The 25,351-nt window shown below is 41.2% G+C and overlaps 1 protein-coding gene across 2 annotated transcripts in view; it reads left to right on the top strand.

The window, feature by feature from the left end:
* The window catches only part of FAM120B (family with sequence similarity 120 member B), a 248,490-nt gene that overhangs the window by 17,879 nt on the left and 205,260 nt on the right, over positions 1-25,351 (top strand). For both annotated transcript variants that reach the window (XM_073628010.1, XM_073628009.1), the window contains exons 3-4: positions 10,911-11,091; positions 22,511-22,612. In XM_073628010.1, coding sequence (XP_073484111.1) covers positions 10,911-11,091; positions 22,511-22,612 — 283 coding nt within the window. The remainder of the gene's footprint in view (positions 1-10,910; positions 11,092-22,510; positions 22,613-25,351) is intronic.

Consider the following 25,351-nt stretch of genomic DNA (forward strand, 5'->3'; position numbering starts at 1 on the left):
TATCCCACATCAACTTTGTCTCTCGGGTGACCCCGTTAGTAGTTGCCTGTGGTTGAATTTTATTTCCTGCTCTGTGTATATATTTGTCTATATGTATTAAAATTTATATTTTTATATTAAAAATTGTCTGTGTATTAGTAAAGAGATAGTCCAGTACATATCTACTCGATGGGTACATATCCATAGTCAGCGACAGCAACTGTCCCGATAGACCCTTTTTGTTTTTTGCTTTTTGGTATTGGGTTTAGATACACTTTAAGATGATTGTGCAGTGACTTGAACCTTTTTCTTTACTTTTATTGGTGAAGTGCCTCTCCAAAGACAACTGATTATACTGGATTCAGCAAAAGAGTTCTCTTTCTCAGAAAACTCAATAGCCGAGTGGAAGTTAAACAGTTAAGAATTATTTCTGTTTGATTGCTGAAGATTGATCGACACCGATTCACAGACATGTATAAGTAAAGGTTGAGGAAACACCCTTACTTCCCCTAGTCAGTCATATCTGACAGGTGATGAAGCATGTTGCAAATGTCTTTCATGTCTTTACAGGTATGACAGTTTAAAAGATTAACAGGCACTGGTGGTTAAAGGTAGATGAAATCCACATGAAGGCAAAAAAAAAAAAAAAAAGCAGCGAATCAATAATTCAACCTTGTGTGACAAAGCTTTTGTGAATCAGATTCCACATAACACGCACACACTGAGCTGGAATTCCCATTATTTCGGGAGGCAGTGCACTCATGTAGGTCCCTTCATGTTTATAGACTGTGAAACTTTATTGGATTCAATGGGAGCAAAGCTGGTTATTCTGTACCGTGGACTACAGACTTCTTCATTGGACACAAGACACGGGGTAACGAGTAGATGGTTCTTGTAAAACACTTTTTAAAAGAAAATGAAATTTTATGTTAATAATCCACTTGACATCATAACTCCTAAAACGCGGACTGGATGATTGATTTGGATTACATTTAAAATCAAATGATTGCAAAACAAAGCAGCTCTGCTTACGCCTTTTGGTTCTTTAGCTGAATATATTCATGTAAGTATACCCATAGAGAGTAGATAGATTTTTACGATTATTATTATTATTTATTTTACAATAACTACATCCATAAAATAATAACATAGAAAAAGAAAATGGACAGCAGAACCAATAATTGCACTATAGGAAAAGTAAGGTTAATATTTTGCACTTAGTGACTGTAAACCCTCACCTTGTATAACAACTCTTGCAGTTTAAAATAGAATTTAAAGAGGAACTGCAGTCTGCTCACATATATTGTAATAAAAACATCTTTGCCATTCTGAAGCTTCCCTCCAACCACTTTGCATATTATTTTATTTATATTGTGATTCTGTACTTGCCAAATATGCTGCAGAAATCTCCCTCCACTGAGTCTGGCGGCAGCTGAAGCTGCTGCCTGTTCACTAACTGGATTTACACAGACACACCTCCAGCCCTGCAGCTCTCATTTGCCCTCTTATGACTCCTTCCCCCTCCCTTCCTGGCAAACTCTCCCAAGAGTGAGAGAGAGAGAGAGAGAGCTATACATGATAAAAGCCTAGGCTTTTTTTCCAGACAAGAAACAGGAAGTGGGCTGTATAAGGTATTTACTGGCAGAAAAAAATGTTTTACTATACAAAGTTAAAACGACAAAGGCAGAAGATTTAATAGATGAAAAAAAAACTGAAGTTCCACTTTAAAAGGCAAAACATTTGTGCATAGATTTAAAAAAAAAAACATCATGAATACCCTTTCTTTATAAGTGATTACATTCCCTCTGTTCTCAGCTATATAAGAGCTGAAGGAGGAGAAACAGCGGTGCAGTGATCTTCCCAGTGAAAGGCTGTGCGGGGGGGATGCATGTCAGGACAAGTCTGATCATTGGAAGAGAGCAGGCTGAGTTCCCAGCACAGCTAGAGAACTGACCACACTGTGCAATCCTGCTTAGTGTTGTCAGTTTTTAATAGGAAAGCACGGACACTGGCAGGAACACCAGGGATTTCACACAAAGGTAGCAATATAAAGAGAACAGGATACTTTTTTCATACTACACAGTACAGCAGGCACATATGAGCAATATGAAATGTTGGGGTAACAAACGTTTTACTGTCATACATTGAATTGGACAATTTTGGTGGTATAAGCAAAGGCAAAAAAATAAATTGGTTTCCATTCTATTTTTAAAGTGATTGTAAAGCTACTTTTTTTTTTTTAAATAACAAACATGGTATACTTACCTCCACTGTGCAGTTCGTTTTGCACAGAGTGGCCCCGATCCTCGACTTCTGGGGTCCCCCGGCGGCGCTGGTAGCTCCCTTCCGCATCGTATAACCCCCTAGGAGAAGCAATCTTACCTTGCGCGCGCGCGCTCCTGAGTCCATCATTTGCGTCCATAGATGCAGAATGCCGGACTCGGCCCGCCCCCCGGCGCCTGCGTCATTGGATTTGATTGACAGCAGTGGGAGCCAATGGCTGCACTGCTATCAATCTATCCAGTCAAGAGCCGAGACAACGGGCAGATGGGAAGAGCGCGTTTCTGGCGTGGGAATTACGGGACTCAGGTGAGTAAAACGGGGGGGGGGGGGGGGGCAGTCAGTGACAGAAGTCTTGCATTTGATCCTCATCCTCCTCTTCTTGGGTTCCCGGCTGCTGCTCGTGACCCCCCCCCCCCCCCCAATAGCTCTCTGAGACACACAGAGCATGACCTGGCCCTGCCCCCATTCCTTCTTCACTGGCTGTTATTGACAGCAGCGGGAGCCATTGGCCAATGAGGAGGCAGAGACCCAGGAGAGCTTCTGCTTTCATACACATTGCTGGATCGAGTATAGGGGGGGGGGGGGCTGAAGGGAGAGCTGTACACTGAAGGTTTTTCTACCTTTATGCATACAATACATGAAGGTAAAAAAGAACTTTCAGCCCTTATAACCACTTTAAAATTAATAATAGATGAAATACCTATTACGAGCCACAGTTGGTTTACGGTAGTGGTATGAATCCAGTACTGGACATTAGGTTGCTGCCTCTCGGATCAAAATCGTCCATTCAATCAACAGACGAACAACTTCTAGGTTTGTGGTTAGAAGCGCCCAGTACAAAATTCCCAACACACTTGAAATTTGTTGAAAATCTTGGGAAGAGATTGGGGAGATTATCAGAATGATCTAGGGCAGTGGTTCTCAACCTCAGTCCTCAAGTACCCCCATGTTTTGGGAATTTCTCTTAGATAAAATAGCTGTCCAAAATACCAAGCCATTGACTCTGATTTAAAGCACCTGTGCAAGATAAAGGAAAACCTGCAAACATGGCCTGTTGGGGGTATTTGAGGACAGGGTTGAGAACCACTGATCTAGGGATCCTGAAACTGTGGCTGGATCAAAGCTAGCGTGTCGTAGTGTTCTATATGACCAGCCGGCTAGATGCAGCCCACTGGTTATATTGAGCTGCTTAGGGAAGCTGTGTCACCGGCTCCCCACCACATTGGTAAAGAGTCTATGACAGACACCAGTTCCAGTATCAAACCTCTGCCCCTCTCTTTGCCATTCACAAATCACAGCCTGTCATAACGCTGAGACTCATATGGGGGTCGAGGAGGAAAGCCCTTACAGGGATACTCTCGCTTTGTGCTCCATAGGCAAGGTGACAAAGGGGTTGATTTACTAAACCCGGAGAGTGCAAAATCTGTTGCAACTCCGCCAACCAATCAGCTTCCAGTTATTTTTGTCAAAGCATAATTGAACAAGCTAAAGTTAGAAGCTTATTGGCTACCATTCACAGCTGCACCCGATTTTGCACTCTCCAGTTAGTAAATCCTCCCTAAAGTATTTTTAGGTTTTAGTGGTAAAAAAAAAAATTATATTTTCTTTTTTTAGGCCTAGTATAAAGCCATTGCAGCAAGGTAGAGTTGATGTTTTCATGTCTAAGCAGCTACAGTAGTGGTGAAAAATGCCCATAGTACTATTCGTTATTAAACAAGCACATAAAACCGCTTTATAATAGAATTCACAATTACAGATATTTCATATAAACTACACAGACATTCTTATTTCATACATCAAATAGCAATATATTAAGGAGCGGTACCCGCAGAGGTTAGTGAGCAGCCGTCTATCCTTTTTCAGGCGGATGAATCGTGGGATCTCTTTGGTGCCTATAGGGGACTGTTGTTTGCACATCATCATTGCTTTTTGCACTCATTCACTGAATATGCCTGACTTTGCACCTTTTATAGTTATTTTACCTTTCTTGTTTAATATGAAGTGCCTTTGCAAAGAATATCTTACACAGTTTATGTTGAAGAATAAATCAGACTTGGCTTTAGTTAATGCGATGTCTGCACTTTTTTTCTAATCTCCAAGGGAAACACATTTTGTATTCGACAAAGAGACTGTTTTGTCGAGTTGTAATTGTGTGAAAGATCCTATTTACATTTTATACTTTTGATGTGATGTTCAAGTGTAGGATGTGTAAATTTATTTCAGTCTCTTAACATAAAATACTTCTTTTACAAATAGATTTTTTTTGTTAAAGTTTAACAATAGAAGAGGCTAGAGGATTTGTAAAGCGATCAGATATATCTGCATTACCCGCTTGCAGATAAAAAAAAAAAAATATTTGAAAATGTCCAAAATACATGTTTGGGATGACTGACCGTGACCTAATACAATATGGATTTTTACATTAGACCCCTTTAACACGGGGGGGATCCGTTTTGACGGACTCCGCTTGCTCATCAGGGATCGATCTGTTGATCAGGCAGATGATAGGTCTATCTCTGCTCACTGTGCAGGGACAGACCTGTCAGAGCCCCGCTGTCCTCTGCCTGTCCGTTTTCATCCGATCCGTCCTGCTGGACAGATGGTGAACTTATTGCCATATATCTGTTTTCAGAGGATCTTGTCGGATTGGATGCCATTCGGGCTGACATCCGCCTCCCCATAGAAGTCAATGGGTGGCCCAATCGGATCCGCCTGAAAAGCAGACAGGAGGATCTGATTGTGTAAAAGGGGCCTTAGAGTCAGTCTATTGTTAAGTAGACTGATATAGTTTTTGATGTATACTGAGAGATGGAGCTAGATATATAATAATAAACTCACACCAGAGGTGAGGTTCAAATTTTAAACAGCAAGCTTTCTCACAATAATGAGCAAGTGCTACTTTGCATGCCCAAGATGGAGCATGTGGATGTATTATTACAATTAAATTCCTAGGCATGTATTGGGGTTGATTTATTAAAACTGGAGCACAAAATCTGTTGCAACTCTGCATAGAAACCAATCAGCTTCCAAGTTTTTTTGACAAAACTTAGTGTCACTAAACCCACATCATAAAAAACCATTGCTGTATTACATGCTGTTCATACTCACACAGTCACTAAGAGATTCTTTTTCTGTATTCTGCAAAAAACCTGATTGATCCTGCTGTTCTCTATCTCCACCTTCTGTTCATATCCCCTATTCAGCTAGGGATTTTACAGAGCAGTGTTGGCAACTCTGCACATGCTCAGTTTTCAGTGAGTTTCTATGCTGAGCATTTCCTCCCTATCACATCTGAGCAGCCCATGTGACTATAGAGTCACACATGTGGGCGTATACACAGTGAAATATGACAGCCCATTCCCTCCTCCTCCTCCATGTCCACTAACCAGCTAAACACAATGGGGACGGGATATTACATGCAGATTGATTGACACAGCCTGTGACTGGCAGAAATCTGCCCACATCATGTTATTGCCAAAAAATAATAAAGATTTTATTTCAAGTGTGTGTGTGTGTATATATATATATATATATATATATATATATATATATATATATATATATATATATATATATATATATATATACAACTTAAAACAGTTTATTGATATTAATTATTTATTTTTACTCTGTATCCCAAAGGTTGTTTTTTTTTTTTTTTTTTGAACATGTGACCAGTCACGAGCAGCAGAGGACTAGAAGCTCCTCCTGCTTATGTTTCCCTGCAGTAAAGCTGGGAAAGATCTGTGTCATGTGACAACTGTATATCGATTAGGAAAAGGGTACTTAGATGTTTTGTTTTTTTTAATTAAAATAATGACAGAGTCACTATCCACATAAAGAATTAGAAGGGACAATGAAAATTTAACAGTGTGTCTTTAGTATCACTTTAATTGAAAAAGCTGAAGTTAGAAGCTGATTGGCTACCATCTACAACTGCAACAAATTTTGCACTCTCAAGTTTCAGTAAACCAACCCCATTGTGTAGTTGACTCTATTTGGAGTGAGTAACCAATAAGAGCAAAGGTTTACCTTAGCCCATGGAAGCCTAAATATGCGCAGGGATATGGGTATGTAGGGTCTGACTCATACTGTACATTCTTCACTATGAGTCATCACGCCATAGACCTGATCTTCATATGTCCCACTTCAGAGGTGGGCAGACTGAGGAAAATGGCTGAGAATAATGCAAGACAGCCGGTTATAATTAAAGGGTAACCGGCGAAAAAAATATAGCAAAAAATAAATAAAATGTATATATATCATAAGATACAATTACTGCACATGTCATATTATAACTGAATGTTAAAGATGACCTTTCCTTTTTAATCTGCAGCGCTGTAAGTTTTGGTAAAATTCAATGCAATATGGCAACCTGGAGGCCTTCTGTACACAGTTGATATACAGAACTGTTATTTCCTGCTTGTGTGATTAGCTTATTGATTTACCCAGAAGTCCGCACTAAAATACAAGTCAGATTTTAGGTATCCTCTGCAACAAAAATTCCCTTTTCTTGAGATACTCCCAAAGGTTTAATTCTAAAGGGATGCAGACCCCGCAACTTTCCTCATTATAACACTGCAGGTACATCAGATGATTAATATCAAAAAGTCGCTCCCATTCAGATTCATTCTGCACACAACAAATAGTTGGGGGTTTTTTCAGAGCAGAAATGGGTAGGAATCTGCAACAAAGTTTGTTTAAATCTCTGCAATGTACATAGATCACAAAGAGGGGGCTGTTTTTTTCTCCACAAAAGTGTGGTTACTCTTTAATTGGCTTATAAGCAAGACCCATAAATATGTACAAGTTTGTTTTCCTTTAAGCCCCAGTTCACACTGATGCGATGTGGGAAACGCAATTCCCCATTTCCCGCAACGCATAGCAATAGCACTGTGTTCATGTGATCCGCTGCAGGTGTCAATAAAAAAGTTAGCGACACTCCAAAAGCAGCTCGCAAAACACAGTGCGTTTGCCTAAACCAGATCACATGGGTATGAACACCCATGCAACCTGGTTCCAGTGCAAAAAAAAAAAAAAAGCTGCCTGAACCTTTTTCATGTGGATGCGGTACGATTTGAGCCATTGACATGAATCTGATTGCGAGTCCTGTGCAAGTCACATGCAATGTGACAGTGTGAACCGGGGCTAAAGCCCAACTCCAAGTTGTTTGTAATAGCTTTGGCAATGCTTTGTACTAGAATTATATTTTAGTGTCATTTTAAATATGGCATATCATAGCATAAAATGTATACGTTTTAGGTATTTTCATACCTTTATTCCCTTATGTCACTCCAGAGAAAGACCCACTTTCAGTGTACAGGTGTGATGCAATAGTTTTATTTTACAGGCTTTTTTCACATGGTAATCCTGGCAGAAACGCACTTCCTGTCCTAGGGTGGTAACACTTACTCTCTGGCCTTCATCTATGGAGAGCAGCGTTGTCACCAGGGCCGGCCCATCCATTAAGGGCACATGGGCGCCGCTCCCTCCTGTCCATCACCGCCCCCCCCCCCCCCCCCCCCCCATCCATGCGTCCGGCCCCTTTCAGTACACCGGCGCATGGATTCCAATGTGGGGGGGGCCTGTTTTTTTGAAGCACCGATTAGAGCCAGAGGCTCTAATAGGCTTCAATATAGGGTGGGCTCGGGTCGCAGAGAGTGCGCTCTGATCCCACCCAGGTGTGTTACAACAGCAAATGAATACTTGCTGTTGTAACACTGATCCTCCTTCCGGCCAATCAGGAAGTCGGTTTTGACACCGGCCACCCAATTGGCTGAAAGGACAGGTGATCCTATTGGACGCCTAGGAGGAGCTGGACGCCACCATAGAGGAAAGGAAACGGAGCCGCTGCACCACGCTGCCTGCTGCCTGCCGCCTGCCGCTGGCGCTGATGGGGTAAGTGCAAACAGCAGGGGGTGGGTGCTGCTCGGAGGATAGATGCCGCTCGCGGGGAGTTTGATGGGTGGTTGTTTGCCACCCCCCCCCCCCCAAAAAAAAATACACTGGTCACCCTAGGCAACTTTGCTGATTTGGATTACAAACACCTCTACCTCTCCTCATTTCTGTAACATAGGGGGAGGTGTTCTAAAATCGGCAGAGAGATAGTTGGGAAGACTAATAACATTGCTTGAGTTTTGAATTCAGTGCACAGGGTGTTAGAAGGACACTGGATTTCTCACCAGACCAACAGGTATTCTTTTGTACTTTATAGAAACTGTACTGAAAAATTAAAAATAATGCAACTACCGCATCTAAGGTATGGTAAGCTGCAATATATTACATTTTTGTTCTTGCATTTAGATTTAGACTTTAATTCAGGTAAAATTAGAAAAAAGGAGACGAGCCTTAGGGCATTTAGAAGGGATGCAAAGCATTTTGTTCCATGGATATGTCATAATGACCTTGGGTGTTTATAATATGTCATACATTTTACTTCTATCATTTGAAAAGAAGACAAGTTTCAGAATCTGTCAGCAGCTAATCTGGGGCAAAAATTCTGTCATCCCCGGGAGCTTACATTTCATAAAATAAGCTGATTATAAAGTTGTGCTGTCTGTGCTTTCTGCAGAGAAAAACAACTACATTTTCTTTACTAATGCAAAGTATTAAAGTATAACTGACTTTATATGTAACAAAAGCAACAGGTCTTCTCTGCATGTTCCTTATCACAAATACATACATAAATAAAGGTTTGTATTATGCCGCGTACACACGACCGGATTTGCCGTCGGAATAAACTCCAAAGGTTTCTCCGACGGAATTCCATTCAAGCGGTCTTGCCTACACACGGTCAAACCAAAGTCCGACCAAAGTCCGATCGTCCAGAACGTGGTGACGTACCGCACGTACGACAGGACTAGAAAAAGGAAGTTCAGTAGCCAATAGCTTCCGTCTGGTACTTGCTTCAGAGCATGCGTTGTTTTTGGTTCGTCGGAACAGCATACAGACGAGCGGTTTTCCCGATAGGAATTGGTTCCGTCGGAAATATTTAGAACGTGTTCCACTTCTGGGTCCGTCAGAATTTTCGAAAAAAAAAAAAGTCAGATGAGGCATACACACGATCGGAATAGACGATGAAAAGCTTCCGTCTGACTTTTTCTGTCAGACATTCCGCTCGTGTGTACGCGGCTTTAGAGGTGCACCAAATGGAACTTTTGCTACCGAAAATGCAGGATGCACTTGGCCGAAAACCAAAAATGACAGTTTTTAAAAAATATTTCTATTTTTATATATAATTGTATTATATTTGACTTTTTATTTAATATCATCAGTTTAAATGAATATGAATTTAGTGTTGGCAATTATCAGCACCTTTAGCGCAAGAAAAGCTCAAGAAAGATGAATGCCTTTAAATTCTATGTATGTCTTCACACTGGTCTGTTGCGCTTCCATTGTGGTGTTGAGGCTCGGTTCACACAAGTGCACTGTGAGAGATCGCATGTGATTCGCACCGCACTGCAGTGCAAATCACATGAGATGTATGTGTGATGTGATTTTAGCCATACAGATAGTATGGCTGAATTCGCATCGCATTCGGACCAAACTCGCACAGGATCCTTTTTTTTTGGTCTGCACCAAAATCGGATTGCATGGGTGTTCACACCCATGTGATCAAATTCCTGTCCGAATTGAAAGTTTGCACTGTGATATGCAAACTGATTTGGGGGGGTCAATAAACTGACAGTCCCAGCAGTTTGCATAAGGCAGTGCGAACTTCCTTGCAAGTCAGGTGCGATACGGGAAACCACAGTGATTTGCAGCGTTCTGCATCGCACCTAACTGAGCCTAAAAATCCAGCTTGGTGCATTTTTGGTCAGTTAAAAAAAAAAACGCACAAAAAAACATGCCTCCCAGTTCAAATGCATTGAAAACGCAGCAAGAATGCATCATTAACGCAGCCGTGTTACCTTTTGATGCGGTTTTTGAGTCACGTGACCTATGAAAAACACACCATTAGCACAGTATTGTGGTAAAATCGGGCCAAAATTGCAGTGAAATTGCAGTAAAATTGTGGCAAAACGCAGTGCATTTTCGGTGCCATTATCGGCACCTTTCTCTTATCGGCATTCTGCCGATAACACTATTTTTGCCCGAAATGTTTCTAATAATGATTTGTGGCCAATATAGGGGATAGAGGAATGGGAATAGGTCTGATACCATCTGAAAATGAGAGTTCCATTTAAAGTGGTTGTAAATCCTTACATATATACCAATCTGGTGCCAAGTCTTAGGTAATACACAGAGATTAAACAAATCCTTCTGCGTTGTACCTGTTTATCTGCATCGCTTTCTCCTCCGTAGCCATTTAAAGTGCAGAATTTATACAGCTTGTCCGAGATTTCAGAAAGCAGGGAATGGGGATCTAAAGTTACACTCTGCAGAGCTTAGTGGGGGAGAGCTGATTGGAGGGATTGACACACACCCCATTCACACAGCACACAGGAAAAGAGCTGATGCTGTCAATCACAGGCGGTGTGCTGGAGCTCCCTCCCCTATCACCTTTTTTCACTTGGTGTCAGGAAAACTTGTCAGAAGTGACTCATGCTGATAGCAGAGGATGGAGGCAGCAGACAGAAATTACACTTAGAGGACTATCTGGTATTTGCTGGTATAACATTTTTTTTTTTTTTACTCTGTTCATTTAGATTGCGTTAGACGGGCACTACAAGGGAGAAAACGTCATGATTTGCAATGTACTATGCCTTGGTGAAAGTGATTGCAGTAATACCCTGGAAGATGAAAATGACCCACAAATACCTGGACAAGCTCTGATTTTTAAAACCGCACGTCAGCATATTTATGCAATTCTTCTAGGTACAGGCAATGGTAAGTTTCAAAATAGAATCCTCGTTATAAAACATTTAAATGGCAGCAGTAAATGTGTATTAAATTGCATAGGAGATATCATTATACTGAAAAGCGTGACCAATCACCACCAAAAAGGTGTCTGTGATGCATGCTGAAAAAGAATTACGTGTGTCCTAAACCTGGAAGTAGGCAGCAATGTAAATGTCCACAGTATATTGTGGGCGTGCGGTCCGCAAGTGGTTAAACAACAGCTAGATTTCTCTAATCAGTAAGGAGCATGAGCATTGCTGAGTTATTGGTTGAACCTCTGCAGAGAGACCACTGCTTCCATACAAAAAGTAAGGGTCCCACTCTGCAGCTGCTGGCAGAGGGCAGGCTTTTCTACTCTCTCCTTTAGAAAGCTAAGAAACTATAAGATATTGATATTTGTTTTGATGCATCTGAAAGATATTTAGTCCAAAATGTAGCCGTAGAGGTGGTATGTTTGTAGTGTATTGTGGTAAGTACCCAGTGGACACTTTTATCGTGGAAAATTCTTATTATTTCCACTACTCAGTTATTCATTGAAAATAACAAAACTTACCTAGATCAGAATAGTGGACGAAATGGAGCGACCCGGTCCGATCCGCTAAAAGCAGACGGATGGCCCTACGTTCAGATCCGTCACTGGCGATCGGGTGAGATCTGATGAAAACGGACATGCTGTCTGTTTTCGTCCGATCTCTCCATAGGCAGAAGCAGCGCTTGACAAGCCCCTCCCCGCTCAGTGAGCAGAGAGGGACCTGTCATCCGCCGGCTCAGCGGAGATCAACGGAGAGATCTCCCGCTGAGCCAGCGGACCAAGGCGGACTCCGTGGAAGTGGAGTCCGCCTCATGTGAAAGGGGCCTTATACAGTATCTCACAAAAGTGAGTACACCCCATCACATTTTTGTAAATATTTATTCTCTTTTCATGTGACAACACTGAAGAAATGACACTTTGCTACAATGTAAAGTAGTGAGTATACAGCTTGTATAACAGTGTAAATTTGCTGTACCCTCAAAATAACTCAACTTACAGCCATTAATGTCTAAACCGCTGGAAATATCAGTATATCCCTTCTGTTTGTTATTCTCAAAGTGGATTAGAGATTTTGCTCCCTAACCATATAGTTGGTTATTTATATTTACCGCTGCATAGAAATATTTAAGAATAAATTGCCTTTTTTAAAAACTTTACATATTAACTAAATTATACACCACACTTATTTTTAAGGTTATAACAGATTAATCAAGTAATCGAAACAATAATCGGCCAACTAATCAATTTATGAAAATAATCATTATTTGCAGCCCTAGATGTTAGAGACCTTGTGTTCCTCCACCTTCCGTTTGAGGATGCCCCACAGATGATCAATAGGGTTTAGGTCTGGAGACATGCTTGGCCAGTCCATCACCTTTTACTCTCAGCTTCTTTAACAAGGCAGTGGTCGTCTTGGAGGTGTGTTTGGGGTCGTTTATCATGTTGGAATACTGCCCTGTGGCCCAGTCTCCAAAGGGTGGGGATCATGCTCTGTTTCAGTATGTCACAGTACATGTTGGCATTCATGGTTCCCTCAATGAACTGTAGCTCCCCAGTTCCGGCAGCACTCATGCAGCCCCAGAATATGACACTCCCACCACCATGCTTGACTGTAGGCAAGAAACACTTGTCTTTGTACTCCGCACCTGGTTGCCGCCACACACGCTTGACACCATCTGATAAATAATAATAAGTTTATCTTGGTCTCATCAGTCCACAGGAAATGGTTCCAGTAATCCATGTCCTTAGTCTGCTTGTCTTCAGCAAACTGTTTGCGGGCTTTCTTGTGCATCATCTTTAGAAGAGGCTTCCTTCTGGGACGACAGCCATGCAGACCAATTTGATGCAGTGTTCGGCGTATGGTCTGAGCACTGACAGGCTGACCCCCCACCCCTTCAACCTCTGCAGCAATGCTGGCAGCACTCATACGTCTATTTACCAAGGACAAGCTCTGGATATGACGCTGAGCACGTGCACTCAACTTCTTTGGTCTGCCATGGCGAGGCCTGTTCTGAGTGGAACCTGTCCTGGTAAACCGCTGTATGGTCTTGGTCACCGTGCTGCAGCTCAGTTTCAGGGTCTTGGCAATCTTCTTATAGCCTAGGCCATCTTTATGTAGAGCAACAATTCTTTTTTTCAGATCCTCAAAGAGTTCTTTGCCATGAGGTGCCATGTTGAACTTCCAGTGACCAGTATGAGAGAATGAAAGCGACAACACCAAATTTAACACACCTGCTTCCCATTCACACCTGAGACCTTGTAACACTAACAAGTCACATGATAATGGGGAGGGAAGATTACCAATTGGGCCCAATTTGGACATTTTCACTTAGGGGTGTACTCACTTTTGTTGCAAGCGGTTTAGACATTAATGGCTGTGTTGAGTTATTTTCAGGGGACAGCGTATTTACACTGTTATACAAGCTGTACACTCACTACATTACATTGTAGCAAAGTGTCATTTCTTCAGTGTTGTCACATGAAAAGATATAATAAAATATTTATAAAAATGTGAGGGGTGTACTCACTTTTGTGAGATACTGTATATAGTGCTCTGTAAGTAAAGCCCTATGTGACAAAAAAAATAGTGTAACTTGGAAGCATTATGTCCTTGGTATTCAGTGATACTTTACCCACTTGTCAACCAGCCGCTGTCATTATACTGCGGCAGGTCGGTACGATTCCACGAGCCGTTGTAGCTGTACGTCGGCTCCTTTAAACAGGATAGCAGGCATGCGCGCCCGCTGCACTGCTGGGTGCTTATGCTCATGGCCGGCAGGCACGATGACCGCCGGCCACGCGCGATCGCAGGCATGAGAGGCATAACAGGGACGTGTGTGTGTAAACACACAAATCCCTGTTCTGTGAGGAGAGGCAGATCGTGAGTTCCTACTAGCTAGGAACCACGATCTGTCATCTCCTATTGTCAGTCCCCTCCCCCCACAGTTAGAACACACACTAGGGAACACAGTTAACCCCTTGATCGCCCCCTAGTGTTAACCCCTTCCCTGCCAATGACATTTACACAGTAATCAGTGCATTTTTATGGCACTGATCGCTGTATAATTGTCAGTCGTCCCAAAAATGTGTCAAAAGTGTCCGATGTGTCCGCCATAATGTTGCAGTCCCGATAAAAATCGCAGATCGCCGCCATTACTAGTAAATAAAAAAAAAAGAATAAAAATGCCCTAAATCTCTTCCCTATTTTGTAGACGCATAAATAACTTTTGTGCAAACCAATCAATATATGCTTATTGCGATTTTTTTTTATTAATATGTAGAAGAATACTGAGGAAAACTGAGGAAAAATTTTGCTTTTTAAAAAAAAAAAAAAATTGAGGATATTTATTATAGCAAAAATTACAAAATATTGTTTTTTTTCAAAATTGTTGCTCTTTTTTTGTTTATAGCGCAAAAAATAAAAACCGCAGAGATGATCAAATACCACCAAAAGAAAGCTCTATTTGTGGGAAAAAAGGATGTCAATTTTGTTTTGGTACAGTGCCGCACGACCGCACAATTGTCAGTTAGAGCAACACAGTGCCGTATCGCAAAAAATGGCCTGGTCATTGAGCAGCCAAATCTTCCGGGGCTGAAGTGGTTAAAGAATGGCTGAATATTGGATCTCTTATGATGCTGGACAAGAGATCTGCTGTATGGGCAGCCTTACTATTATTTTAAATATCTCTTCTAGTCAGTAACGATCTGCAAGATGAATACAGTTAGCTGGATGCCTTGTGAGGACCTCACTGACGGGCTCACACAACACAAAAGCCTTAGGGGAAATTGCTAAAATAATTGTATATTTTTGTTTTTTAAAAGGTGCATTTCTTTGCACTTACATCAGTGATTTCTTGTTATGTCTGTAGAAATGGGAAACCATTTTTATTGTGTTTTCAAAAGGACTGTTGAATTGTTAAATAAATCTTTCGCCCTTGAAAAACTCTTATCTTTCATCAGTTTAACACAGCTATCAATTCCTTACACTGTATGTTAAGCTTACTCTCTCTCTTTTTTTTTTTTTTTTTTTTCTTGTTGGACTCGGTAGTTGCATATACAGAGGTATTTTCATTCTGTAGTTTAGTTCAGTCATGTTTCCAGCAATTGTTGTAAACCTTTATTCTTCCCTAATGTATGAGGAGTGGTGGTCACAGCACTGAAGGTCCTGAAAACACTGGCTTTACTTAAAAATCACTTTACAAATAAACGTAGCTAAGTCTACCGTCCATGAAAATAAGAGGTCTGCTTTACTGTCAGTTCCCACCCGGGAAACACAAATAGGAGAAAAAAAAAGAAAGAAATGTAAAATAATACTTTTACCAACAAATATTTACTTTAACTTTGATTTCTGATGCTTCCAGAAGGTGCTGGTGAAGTCAGTAAGTATTCCTCATCATTCAAGAAAGAAACAAGTTGTATGGAACTTCACAGTGCCTTGAAAAAGTATTCAAAGCCCTTGATATTTTCCACATTTTGTTATGTTGTAACCGAAAATGTACATTTATTTTATTGGGATTTTATGTGATAGGTCAACACAAAGTGCCACATAATTGTGAAGTGGAAGGAAAATGATAAATGGTTTTCAAATTTTTTTACAAATATGTGAAAAGTGTGGCATGCATTTGTTTTCAGCCCCCCTCAGTCAATACTTTGTAGAACCACCTTTCTCTGCAATTACAGCTGCAAGTCTTTTTGGGTATGTCTTTACCAGCTTTGCACTTCTAAAGAGTAACATTTTTGCCAATTCTTCTTTACAAAATAGTTTAAGCTCTGTCAGATTAGATGGAGAGCGTCTGTGAACAGCAATTTTCAAGTCTTGCCACAGATTCTCTATTGGATTTAGGTCTAGACTTTGACTGGGCCATTCTAACACATGAATATGCTTTGATCTAAACCATTACATTGTAGCTCTGGCTGTTTGTTTAGGGTTGTTGTCCTGCTGGAAGGTGAACCTCCGCCCCAGTCTCAAATCTTTTGCAGACTCTAATGCCGCGTACACACGGGCGGACTTTTCGACGTACTAGGTCTGGTGGACTTTTCGACTGAGTTTCCGACAGAATTTCCGAATGAACGAACTTGCCTACACACGATCAACCAAAGTCTGACGGATTCGTACGTGATGACGTACGACCAGACTAAAACAAGGAAGTTGTTAGCCAGTAGCCAATAGTTTCCCTAGCGTTGGTTTTTGTTCGTCGGACTAGCATACAGATGAGCGGACTTTTCGACCGGACTCGAGTCCGTCGGAAAGATTTTGAAACGCGTTTCATTTCTAGGTCCGTCAAACTTTTGGGAAAAAAAAGTCAGCTGGAGCCCACACACGATCGAATTATCCGACGGACTCCGGTTCTCTGGACCAAGTCTGCCGTAAAGCCCGGTCGTGTGTACGCGGCATAACAGGTTTTCTTCTAAGATTGCCCTGTATTTGGCTCCATCCATCTTCCCATCAACTCTGACCAGCTTTCCTGTCCCTGCTGAAGAAAAGCTTCCCCACAACATGATTCTACCACCACCATGTTTCACAGTGGAGATGGTGTGTTCAGGGTGATGTGCAGTGTTAGTTTTCCGCCACGCATAGGGTTTTTATTTTAGGCCAAAAAGTTCAATTTTGGTCTCATCTGACCAGAGCACCTTCTTCCACATGTTTGCTGTGTCCCCCACATGGCTTCTCGCAAACTGCAAACAGGACTGCTAATGGCTTTCTTTCAACAATGGCTTTCTTCTTGCCCCTCTTCCATAAAGGCCAGAATTGTGGAGTGCACGACTAATAGTTGTCCTGTGAACAGATTCTCCCACCTGTAGAATTCTGCAGCTCCTCCAGAGTTACCATGGGCATCTTGGCTGCTTCTCTGATTTATGCTCTCCTTCCCCGGCCTGTCAGTTTAGGTGAACGGCCATGTCTTGGTAGGTTTGCAGTTGTGCCATACTCTTTCCATTTTTGGATGATGGGTTGAACAGTGCTCCGTGGGATGTCTAAAGCATGTGATATTTTTTATAACCTAACCCTGCTTTACACTTCTCCATAACTTTATTCCTGACCTGTCTGGTGTGTTCCTTGGCCTTCATGATGCTGTTTGTTCACCAAAGTTCTTTAAAAAAACTCAGAGGGCTTTACTGGAGAGCTGTATTTATACTGACTTTAAATTACACACAGATGGACTCTATTTACTAATTAGGTGACTTCTGAAGACAATTGGTTCCACTACATTTTAGTTAGGGGTATTAGAGTAAAAGGGGCTGAATACAAATGCACACCACACTTTTTAGATATTTATTTGCAAAAACTTTTGAAAAACATTTATTATTTTCCTTCCACTTCTTCACATTTTTAACATTTTTTTCCTTTCCTTTTTTAATTTGTTTGCTTTCTGTGAGGTTACATTTTTGTTATATTGTGTAAGATTTAATTTTTTTTCTTTATTTGGATCATTGATGTTTATGCAATGTTTTGCTTATTTCTAGTTGAAATTTTGTAGTCTGTAAGGTCCTAAAGAAGTGGGGACTCCCACGAAATGTATTGACCCTACTGCATCGATCCATGCAGACTAGGATATGTTAGGTTGATGGTGTAACTGTGACCTCTTATACAACAAGTTGAATGTTTTTAACATATACAATATATTTTTATTGTGGATTTTTGTAATGAAAATGTAAATATTTTAACTTATGTGTGTGTACTATTGGAGGTATACGTAAAGTCCCATACAACGTTTTCTTTCTTGAATTGGTATCTCACCAGAATGCTCTCTTGTATTCGCCTTCGGAAAGTGTTGGAAGCTGGGGTTGGGGTCAGTATTTTATTTTTAAAAAACGTCTTTTTTTTTTTTTTTTAATGTTTTTCGAAGATGAACTTTAGCCAAAAGTGTAGTTTACTTTAGATAAATGTGTACACCAATCTGCTATTCAGGCAACAGCCATCGAGTAAAGGCCCGGAAAGATTGTGCTTTATGGAGATCAGTATCCAGTTCCTGCAACTGCTTACTGATGGATCCTCGCTATAAACGGGATGTCCTCTATGACTGATCGCCTCACAATTCAATGTCGTTTTCTGTAGTGCGCCTAATGTCCTTAAAATGTGGCACCTCACTAATCCCTCCTTCCAGTGGCCAGGCATTGAGAGGAGAATGGATGACATCCCAGCCTCTTCAATGATTTCTCAGAACCAAAGTGAGTTCTTTAAAAAAATGTTCTGCTCATATGTACTGTGAATAAGGAAGGGACGTTAATGCTAAAAATTGAGAGCATCCTGGAGTTCACCTTTCAAGGGGAATTAAAATCCACAGATATCAACCTCTGCTCCAGCGATATGGCACAGATCTCTCCCTAGCTTTTTCTAGGTGTTGGGTTTTTGGCCATCTTGATGAGCCAGTGGGGGATGACATAACTCCTATGCACGCGCACGGTGGTTTAGTTATTCCAGCATTAGGACACTTCCTTCTAAGGCTGGGTTCACACTTAAGCATGGAGCGGCTCACAGCAGGAGTCCGGTGCTTCCCCATTCACCGTTTCAGGTCTGATTTCAGTCTGCATTTTTGGCTGAATTTGGACCTAAAAGGGATCAGAAGACGCACAGGACTGTGCAATTCGCATCGGAGCAGATCCGGAGATGTGTGAGCTGGCTCCATAAAGAGCCGGTCACAATCTCCTGACATGCGAATTGGATGGAGGGAAAATCCGCATCCAGTTCGCAATAGTGTGAATCCAGCATAAAGAAGATTGGAAACAGGCAGGTAGGTTTGTTTTATTGCAAAAGAGACATTACCTCAAAAGTAAGGCTAACCCTACTGGTGTATTGGATGCCTTCTTCTACCTTGTCTGTGCTTCTTAGACTCCCTATCCACTTCTCCAGTCCCTTGAAGTATTCAAAACCTTCACAAGATTATGTAAGCTTCCCCTTTTCAAATGTAACAGAGCTCAGGCGTGCTGCTCAGGTAAAGTTGAGACCTTTTTATGGAAGAGATAATGGTCTCTCTTTTTCATTACGTATAATTATAAAACAACTCCTATTACCAGCAAGGCCTTAGCTCACCTACTCCTACAAATTAATAATTACCAATGTGCTTGTAAATTATTATTCTTTTTGTAGTGCTGTATTCAGTTTTGCCCATTCACAACAACATACAAACAATTGCACAAATCATTGCATAAGCCAGAGAGTTATCTTGTCGATGGCCAGAATAACAAGTGATAAATGCTTCACATTTTTAGTACATAAAGGCGTGATTCTTGTACTGGGAAGCCACCACATGTTTCATTGTGCTAATCAATTAACTTCATTCTCTTTTCCTCTCATAGTTTACTGTTGCCAAATTCCAATGATGTCACATGTTTTATGTGTTTACTACAGGCAGCCATAAAGACCACTCTTAAATTAAAGTTTGGTTTGATCCTTTCCTTTTTGGAAATGTTGCCCCATTCATGCCTGATATAGGATTCTAACTGCTCAACAGTCCTGGGTCTTCTTTGTCACATTTTTAATTTCCAAATATTTTCAATTGGTAAACAGTATGTGGGCTGCAATAGACTACAACATACACACTGGGTGTTGTCGTGCAATGTGCTCAAAAGAAAGGGGCATGCCCTATTTTGGGGGTGTTGCTGTGCTTTGGCAGAGAATTTATAATGAATGAGCTGCCTTAATACAAGGCACATTAACCACTTCCGGACCATCCACCGCACATATACTGCGGCAGGGTGGCCCGGCTGCACGAAATGGGGGAGCTCACGCATGGGTCCAGCAGACTCGATGTCTGCCGGCCACCTGCAATCGCTCCACAGAGAGGCAGAACGGGGTAAACAAGGTGGATCCCCGTTCTGACGGGACAACACTGAGATCGGCTGTTCCTAGAAATCAGGAACAGCGATCTCTGTATTGTCCCAGTGAGCCCATCCCCCACACAGTTAGAACACACACTGAGGGAACACAGTTAACCCTTTGTTCGCCCCTAGTTTTAACCCCTTCCCTGCCAGTGTCATTTATACATTGATCAGTGCATTTTTCTTAGCACTGGTCCCCAAAAAGTGTCACTTAGGGTCAGATTTGTCCCCCGCAATGTCGCAATCCCGCTAAAAATTGCAGATCACTGCCATTACCAATAAAAACAATAAAAAAAATGTAAAGTCCCTAAATATATCCTTTATTTTGTAGACACTATAACTTTTTGCACAAACCAATGATTATACGCCTATTGGCATTTTTTTTACCGAAAATATGTAGAAGAATACATATTGGTCTAAACTGATAAATAAATTAGTTTCTTTTACTTTTTTTTGGATATGTATTATAGCAGAAAGTAAAAAAAATTGTTTTGTTTTTTTTTTCAAAATTGTCGCTTTTTTTTTGTTTAAAGACAAAAAATAAAAGCCGCAGAGGTGATAAAATACCACCAAAAGAAAGCTCTATTTGTGGGGGAAAATGTTGTTTGGGTAAAACGTCGCACAACCGTGCAATTGTCAGTTAAAGCGACGCAGTGCCATATCGCAAAAAATGGCCTGGTCATTAAGGGGGTAAATCCTTCCGGGGCTGAAGTGGTTAATGTTTGCATGAATAAGCACTACAATGGCCCAGAGAAATGTGAAGGGAGCATTCATTTAATAGGTGGCCTTGTTGACCAGTAAGGAGGCATGGAAAGTGGTTGAGGGTGGGACTTGACTTTTACAGGAAGTGAAGATTTGCATATAATGGCAACTGACTATACTTTTTTAAATCTGATTCTTTCAATATACAGGTTGCACTCAATGTCACCTCTGCATATCTGTTGCTTCATTATTTGCTTGGCTGAATTGCTCAGGTTTACAAGAGCATTGCTTTGTGTTCTTTCCCTTTTCAAAACTGAAAAAGAATCTTTTCATGGCATATGTGGTGAAAATAAACACTATCTGTATACACTATTGTGGTGCATGTGCATTAAGGCAGAACATTTATTTGCATGGGCTGATAAACTAAAATATTTACTGCCACTCAAGGATCACCTTTGATGTGTCTTTATTAAAAATGTCACTTACTAGCAGTTGTCCTGTGTGTACATGTGGCATTTTTACTAAAAAGTTATGGAAGAAAATGCTTGAGTGCCAGTCAATATTTGGGTTGGTATGCTCTAAGCCAGGGGTCTCCAAACTTTCTAAACAAAGTGCCAGTTTGCTGTCCTTCAGACTGTGGGGGGGGGGGGGGGGGGGCAGCATGTGCCCAGTGGGAGTAAACAATGCCCCATCTTTGGTGTTAGAGGGAAGAATAGTGCCCCCATCATTGGTGTCAGTGGGATGAATAGTGTCCGATTGCTGGTGTCAGTGGAAGGAATTATGTCCCATTGTTGGTGTTGGTGGGAGGAATAGTGCCCTATTGTTGGTGGCAGGAATAATGCCTCAAGAGCCAAATAAAGGCAAGCAAAGGGCCGCAGTTTGTAGACCACTGCTCTAAGCCATGGAAGAGGGACTGTGACTGTGCAATACATCTAGGGTGTGGGGTATAATGAAAGGTTGAGCTGTGCTGCAATGCATGTCCATCGGCAATGTAGGTTAGGAATAAATGCCACTGCATCACATCAGACACGCAGAACATGTTTTACCACAATGGAGTAGTGTAAATGGTAACCTCAAATAAAAACATATTTGCCCATGTAACTTTGTGTATATGTAAAAAAAAAAAAGAAATTAACTTTTGTATAGGGATGATCCCTTCTACAAAGTAAAAGAAGTAGAGAATTTAAAAGAACAACTTAAACACACCTCCTTAGGGCCCTTTCACACCTTCGGTGTGCATTTTTGTTCCATATTACTGTATAGGTTTATATGCATTTTAAATGCACTTTTTTCATGTACTGTGCAAACTGCTGGAAAAAAAGTTTAGAATAGGGTTACTCTATAGTGTAGTGTAGATGCGCTAAAATAAAATATAAGATACATTCTGTGTGTATGCTATAGATTTCAGTGGGCCTGCTCAACACAGAAAGAAAACACAGAATGTTTCTTGTCCGATATGCAAAAAAAACCTCTAAGCTTTAGCACATTGAAGAGAATTAGCCACAAAGGAATGATTGGGATTTCCAGTTAAAATGCACTTTTGTGCTGTACTGCAGAACAGGTGTGGAAGTTGTGACTGGGCCCTCAGAGTTTTCCTTTTCCATGGGGCAGGTGGTGGACGGTGCTGTTCCTGTCTGTGGTGAGACAAGAACATTTATGACAGCAGAATACTACTGCCTGTCTTTTCAGATGGCTCAGGGACTTTCTCTTCTCTCAAAACCCAAGCAGCACAGGTCCCAGGTAGCCCACTGTAGAGGATAGAAGTATTTTAGAAATGTCTATGAAATATCAGTTTGTAGTGAAGGATGTAAAATACTTGCAATTTTATAATATTTTTTGGTTGTTTTTTGTTGTTAGGCTCACCAGATACTTGTCCTGTGGTTAATGAGTGGTATGTCTACCGTGGAAACCACCTGCAAACACCAGAGCTTGTTCCAGCTGTTCCATTACCTATTCCAGGTAACTTATTCACACACAGAGTAAAGTGTGGGATGTGGGGAAAGAGTGTTAAGTTGAATTCACCCCCAGAGGGCACCGTCCCCATTATATAATTGTACAAAAAAATGTCAAATTGAATGGGACTTTGTGCCTTCTATGGTATATTAATCACCAACTCATCAAATCTAAAATTACATAAAGTTTTATTTCATATTGAAAACAATAAAAACATATATGTCACAAACATATTCACACAACATCTTTAGGCCTTAGGATTCCATGTATTTGCCAAAGCGTTTCGTGGGCTGCCCCACCTTGAATCCTCTAAAGTAGGCATATGCAATTAGCAGACCTCCAGCTGTTGCAAAACTACAAGTCCCATCATGCCTCTGCCTCTGGGTGTCATGCTTGTGGCTGTCAGAGTCTTGCTATGCCTTGAGGCATAGCAAGACTCTGACAGCTACAAGCATGACACCCAGAGGCAGAGGAATGATGGGACTTGTAGTTCTGCGACAGCTGGAGGTCCGCTAATTGCATATCCCTGCTCTAAAAGGTACTGTAATTAATTACAAACCTTCATTAGAACATTTATACATTGCTATTATCATAGTGTTATCATATGATTGAAAGGCATATTTCAGCATTATTCTCATTTCATCATGTAATGTTTTACATTTATTTATAAACTTAACATATAGTTATATCCACCAAGGGTATCCGAGACACAGGAATGGATCGAAAATTGTATAATAATCTATATGTTTGTAAGTGCTATAGTTATCTGTATCATCAATGTGTAAGATACTGGTATCACCTAGTCTGCCAGGTCCGTGGGAAACACAACTCAATCCTCCAAAGTCCGTCAATATTTGCAGATATTATCAGATGTATAAATCTGCATGTTGGAATGTTGTGTTCAAAAAAGGAACATTATGTTACAGGTTCAATTAAATAATATAGGGAACACAAGTGAGGGGAGAAAGGGGGAAGGAAAAAAGGAAGGAAAAGTTACAGGAAGGGGAGGGACAGGGGAAAAGGGAAAGGAGAGAAGGTAGAGAGGGGGTAGAAAGGAGGAGGGAGGGGAAGGGGGAAGAAAAAAGGTGGGGAGGGAAGAGGGGAAGGGGAAAAGCAAAGGGGTATGGGGGGGGATGGGAAAAGGGAGAGAGGGAAAGAAAGGGGAAGGAGGGAGAGGGAGGAAAAGGAGGAAAGAGGAGGGGGGGAAAAAGGGGGGGGGGGATGGAGGGTAAAAATTGGGGTAAGAAGAGGGAAGGGAAAATGGGGAGAGGAGGGAGGGAGGGAAAGGGGAAGAAAGACAGGGGAGGAGGGGGGGGGGGGAGAAGGGAGGGGGGAAAGGGGGGAGGGAAGAGGGAGAAGGGCAGAAAACCAAGAAAAAAAAAGAAAAGGAGGGGGGGAGGGGTTACGGGTGAAAGGGAAATGCAGGGGGAGAAAGAGAAATCTCACCCAAATTTAGAATGCAGAGGATAAGTTAGTCTTCACTGTCATATATCTGATCCATATGTTACATAGGACTTAAAATCCTATCCTATTTTTCTTTGTTTTCTGCCCTTCTCCCTCTTCACCACCCCCTTTTCCCCTCCCTTCTTTCCCTCCCCCCTCCTGTCCCCTTTCCCCCCTCCTGTCCCCTTTCCCCCTGTCTTTCTTCACCTTTCCCTCCTTCCTCTCCCCCTTCTTCCTCCCCCCCACTTCTTACCCTCCACCCCCCCCCCCCTTTCCTGTTTGATCCTTCCTCCCTCCCCCTCATTCCACTTTCTTTCAGTCTCTCCCTTTGCCCATTTCTTCCTCCGCCCCATACCCTTCCCTTTTCCCCTCCCCCCCTCCCCCCCCTTTCCCCTGCCCCTCCCCTCCCCGTCCCCTGCCCTCCCTTTTTTTCTTCCCCTTATCTCCCCTCACTTGTGTTCCCTATATTATTCAATTGAACCTTAACATCATGTTCCTTTTTTGAACACTACATTCCAACATGCAGATCTAGACATCTGATAATATCTGCAAATATTGACGGACTTTGGAGGATTGAGTTGTGTTTCCCACGGACCTGGCAGCCTAGGTGATACCAGTATCTCACACATTGATTATACAGGTAACTATAACACTTACAAACATATAGATTATTATACAATTTTTGATCCATTCCTGTGTCTCGTATACCCTTGATGGATATAACAACTGTATATGTTAAGTTTATAAATGAATGTAAAATATTAGATGATGAAATGAGAATAATGCTGAAATATGCTTTTCAATCATATGATAACACTTGCTATAATAGCAATGTATAAATGTTCTAATGAATGTTTATAATTAATTACAGTACCTTTTAGAGGATTCAATGCCCTGATGAAACGGGGCAGCCCACAAAACACGTTGGCCAATACATGGAATCCTAAGGCCTGAAGATATACTACCATGATCATCACATGTGTGAATATGTTTTTAACATATATGTTTTTAATTGTTTTTCAATATTAAACAAAACTTTATGTAATTTTATATTTGATGAGTTGGTGATTAATATACCCTAGAAGGCACATACAAGGTCTCATTCAATTTTACGTTTTTTGTACAATTATTCACATACAGGCATACTGCTGGATATACTTTTCTTAATTTGAAGTTGCCTTATTTCTCAGGTTGTTTGGGTTTCAAGTCCATTTTTTTTTTCAATAAAAAACGAGGCAAATAAAGCTATCAAAATTCTTCTACATACAGTGGGGACGAAAAGTATTCAGACCCCCTTAAACT

This window comes from Aquarana catesbeiana, linkage group LG04 (assembly GCF_042186555.1).
Source record: "Aquarana catesbeiana isolate 2022-GZ linkage group LG04, ASM4218655v1, whole genome shotgun sequence".
Taxonomy (NCBI): Eukaryota; Metazoa; Chordata; class Amphibia; order Anura; family Ranidae; genus Aquarana; species Aquarana catesbeiana.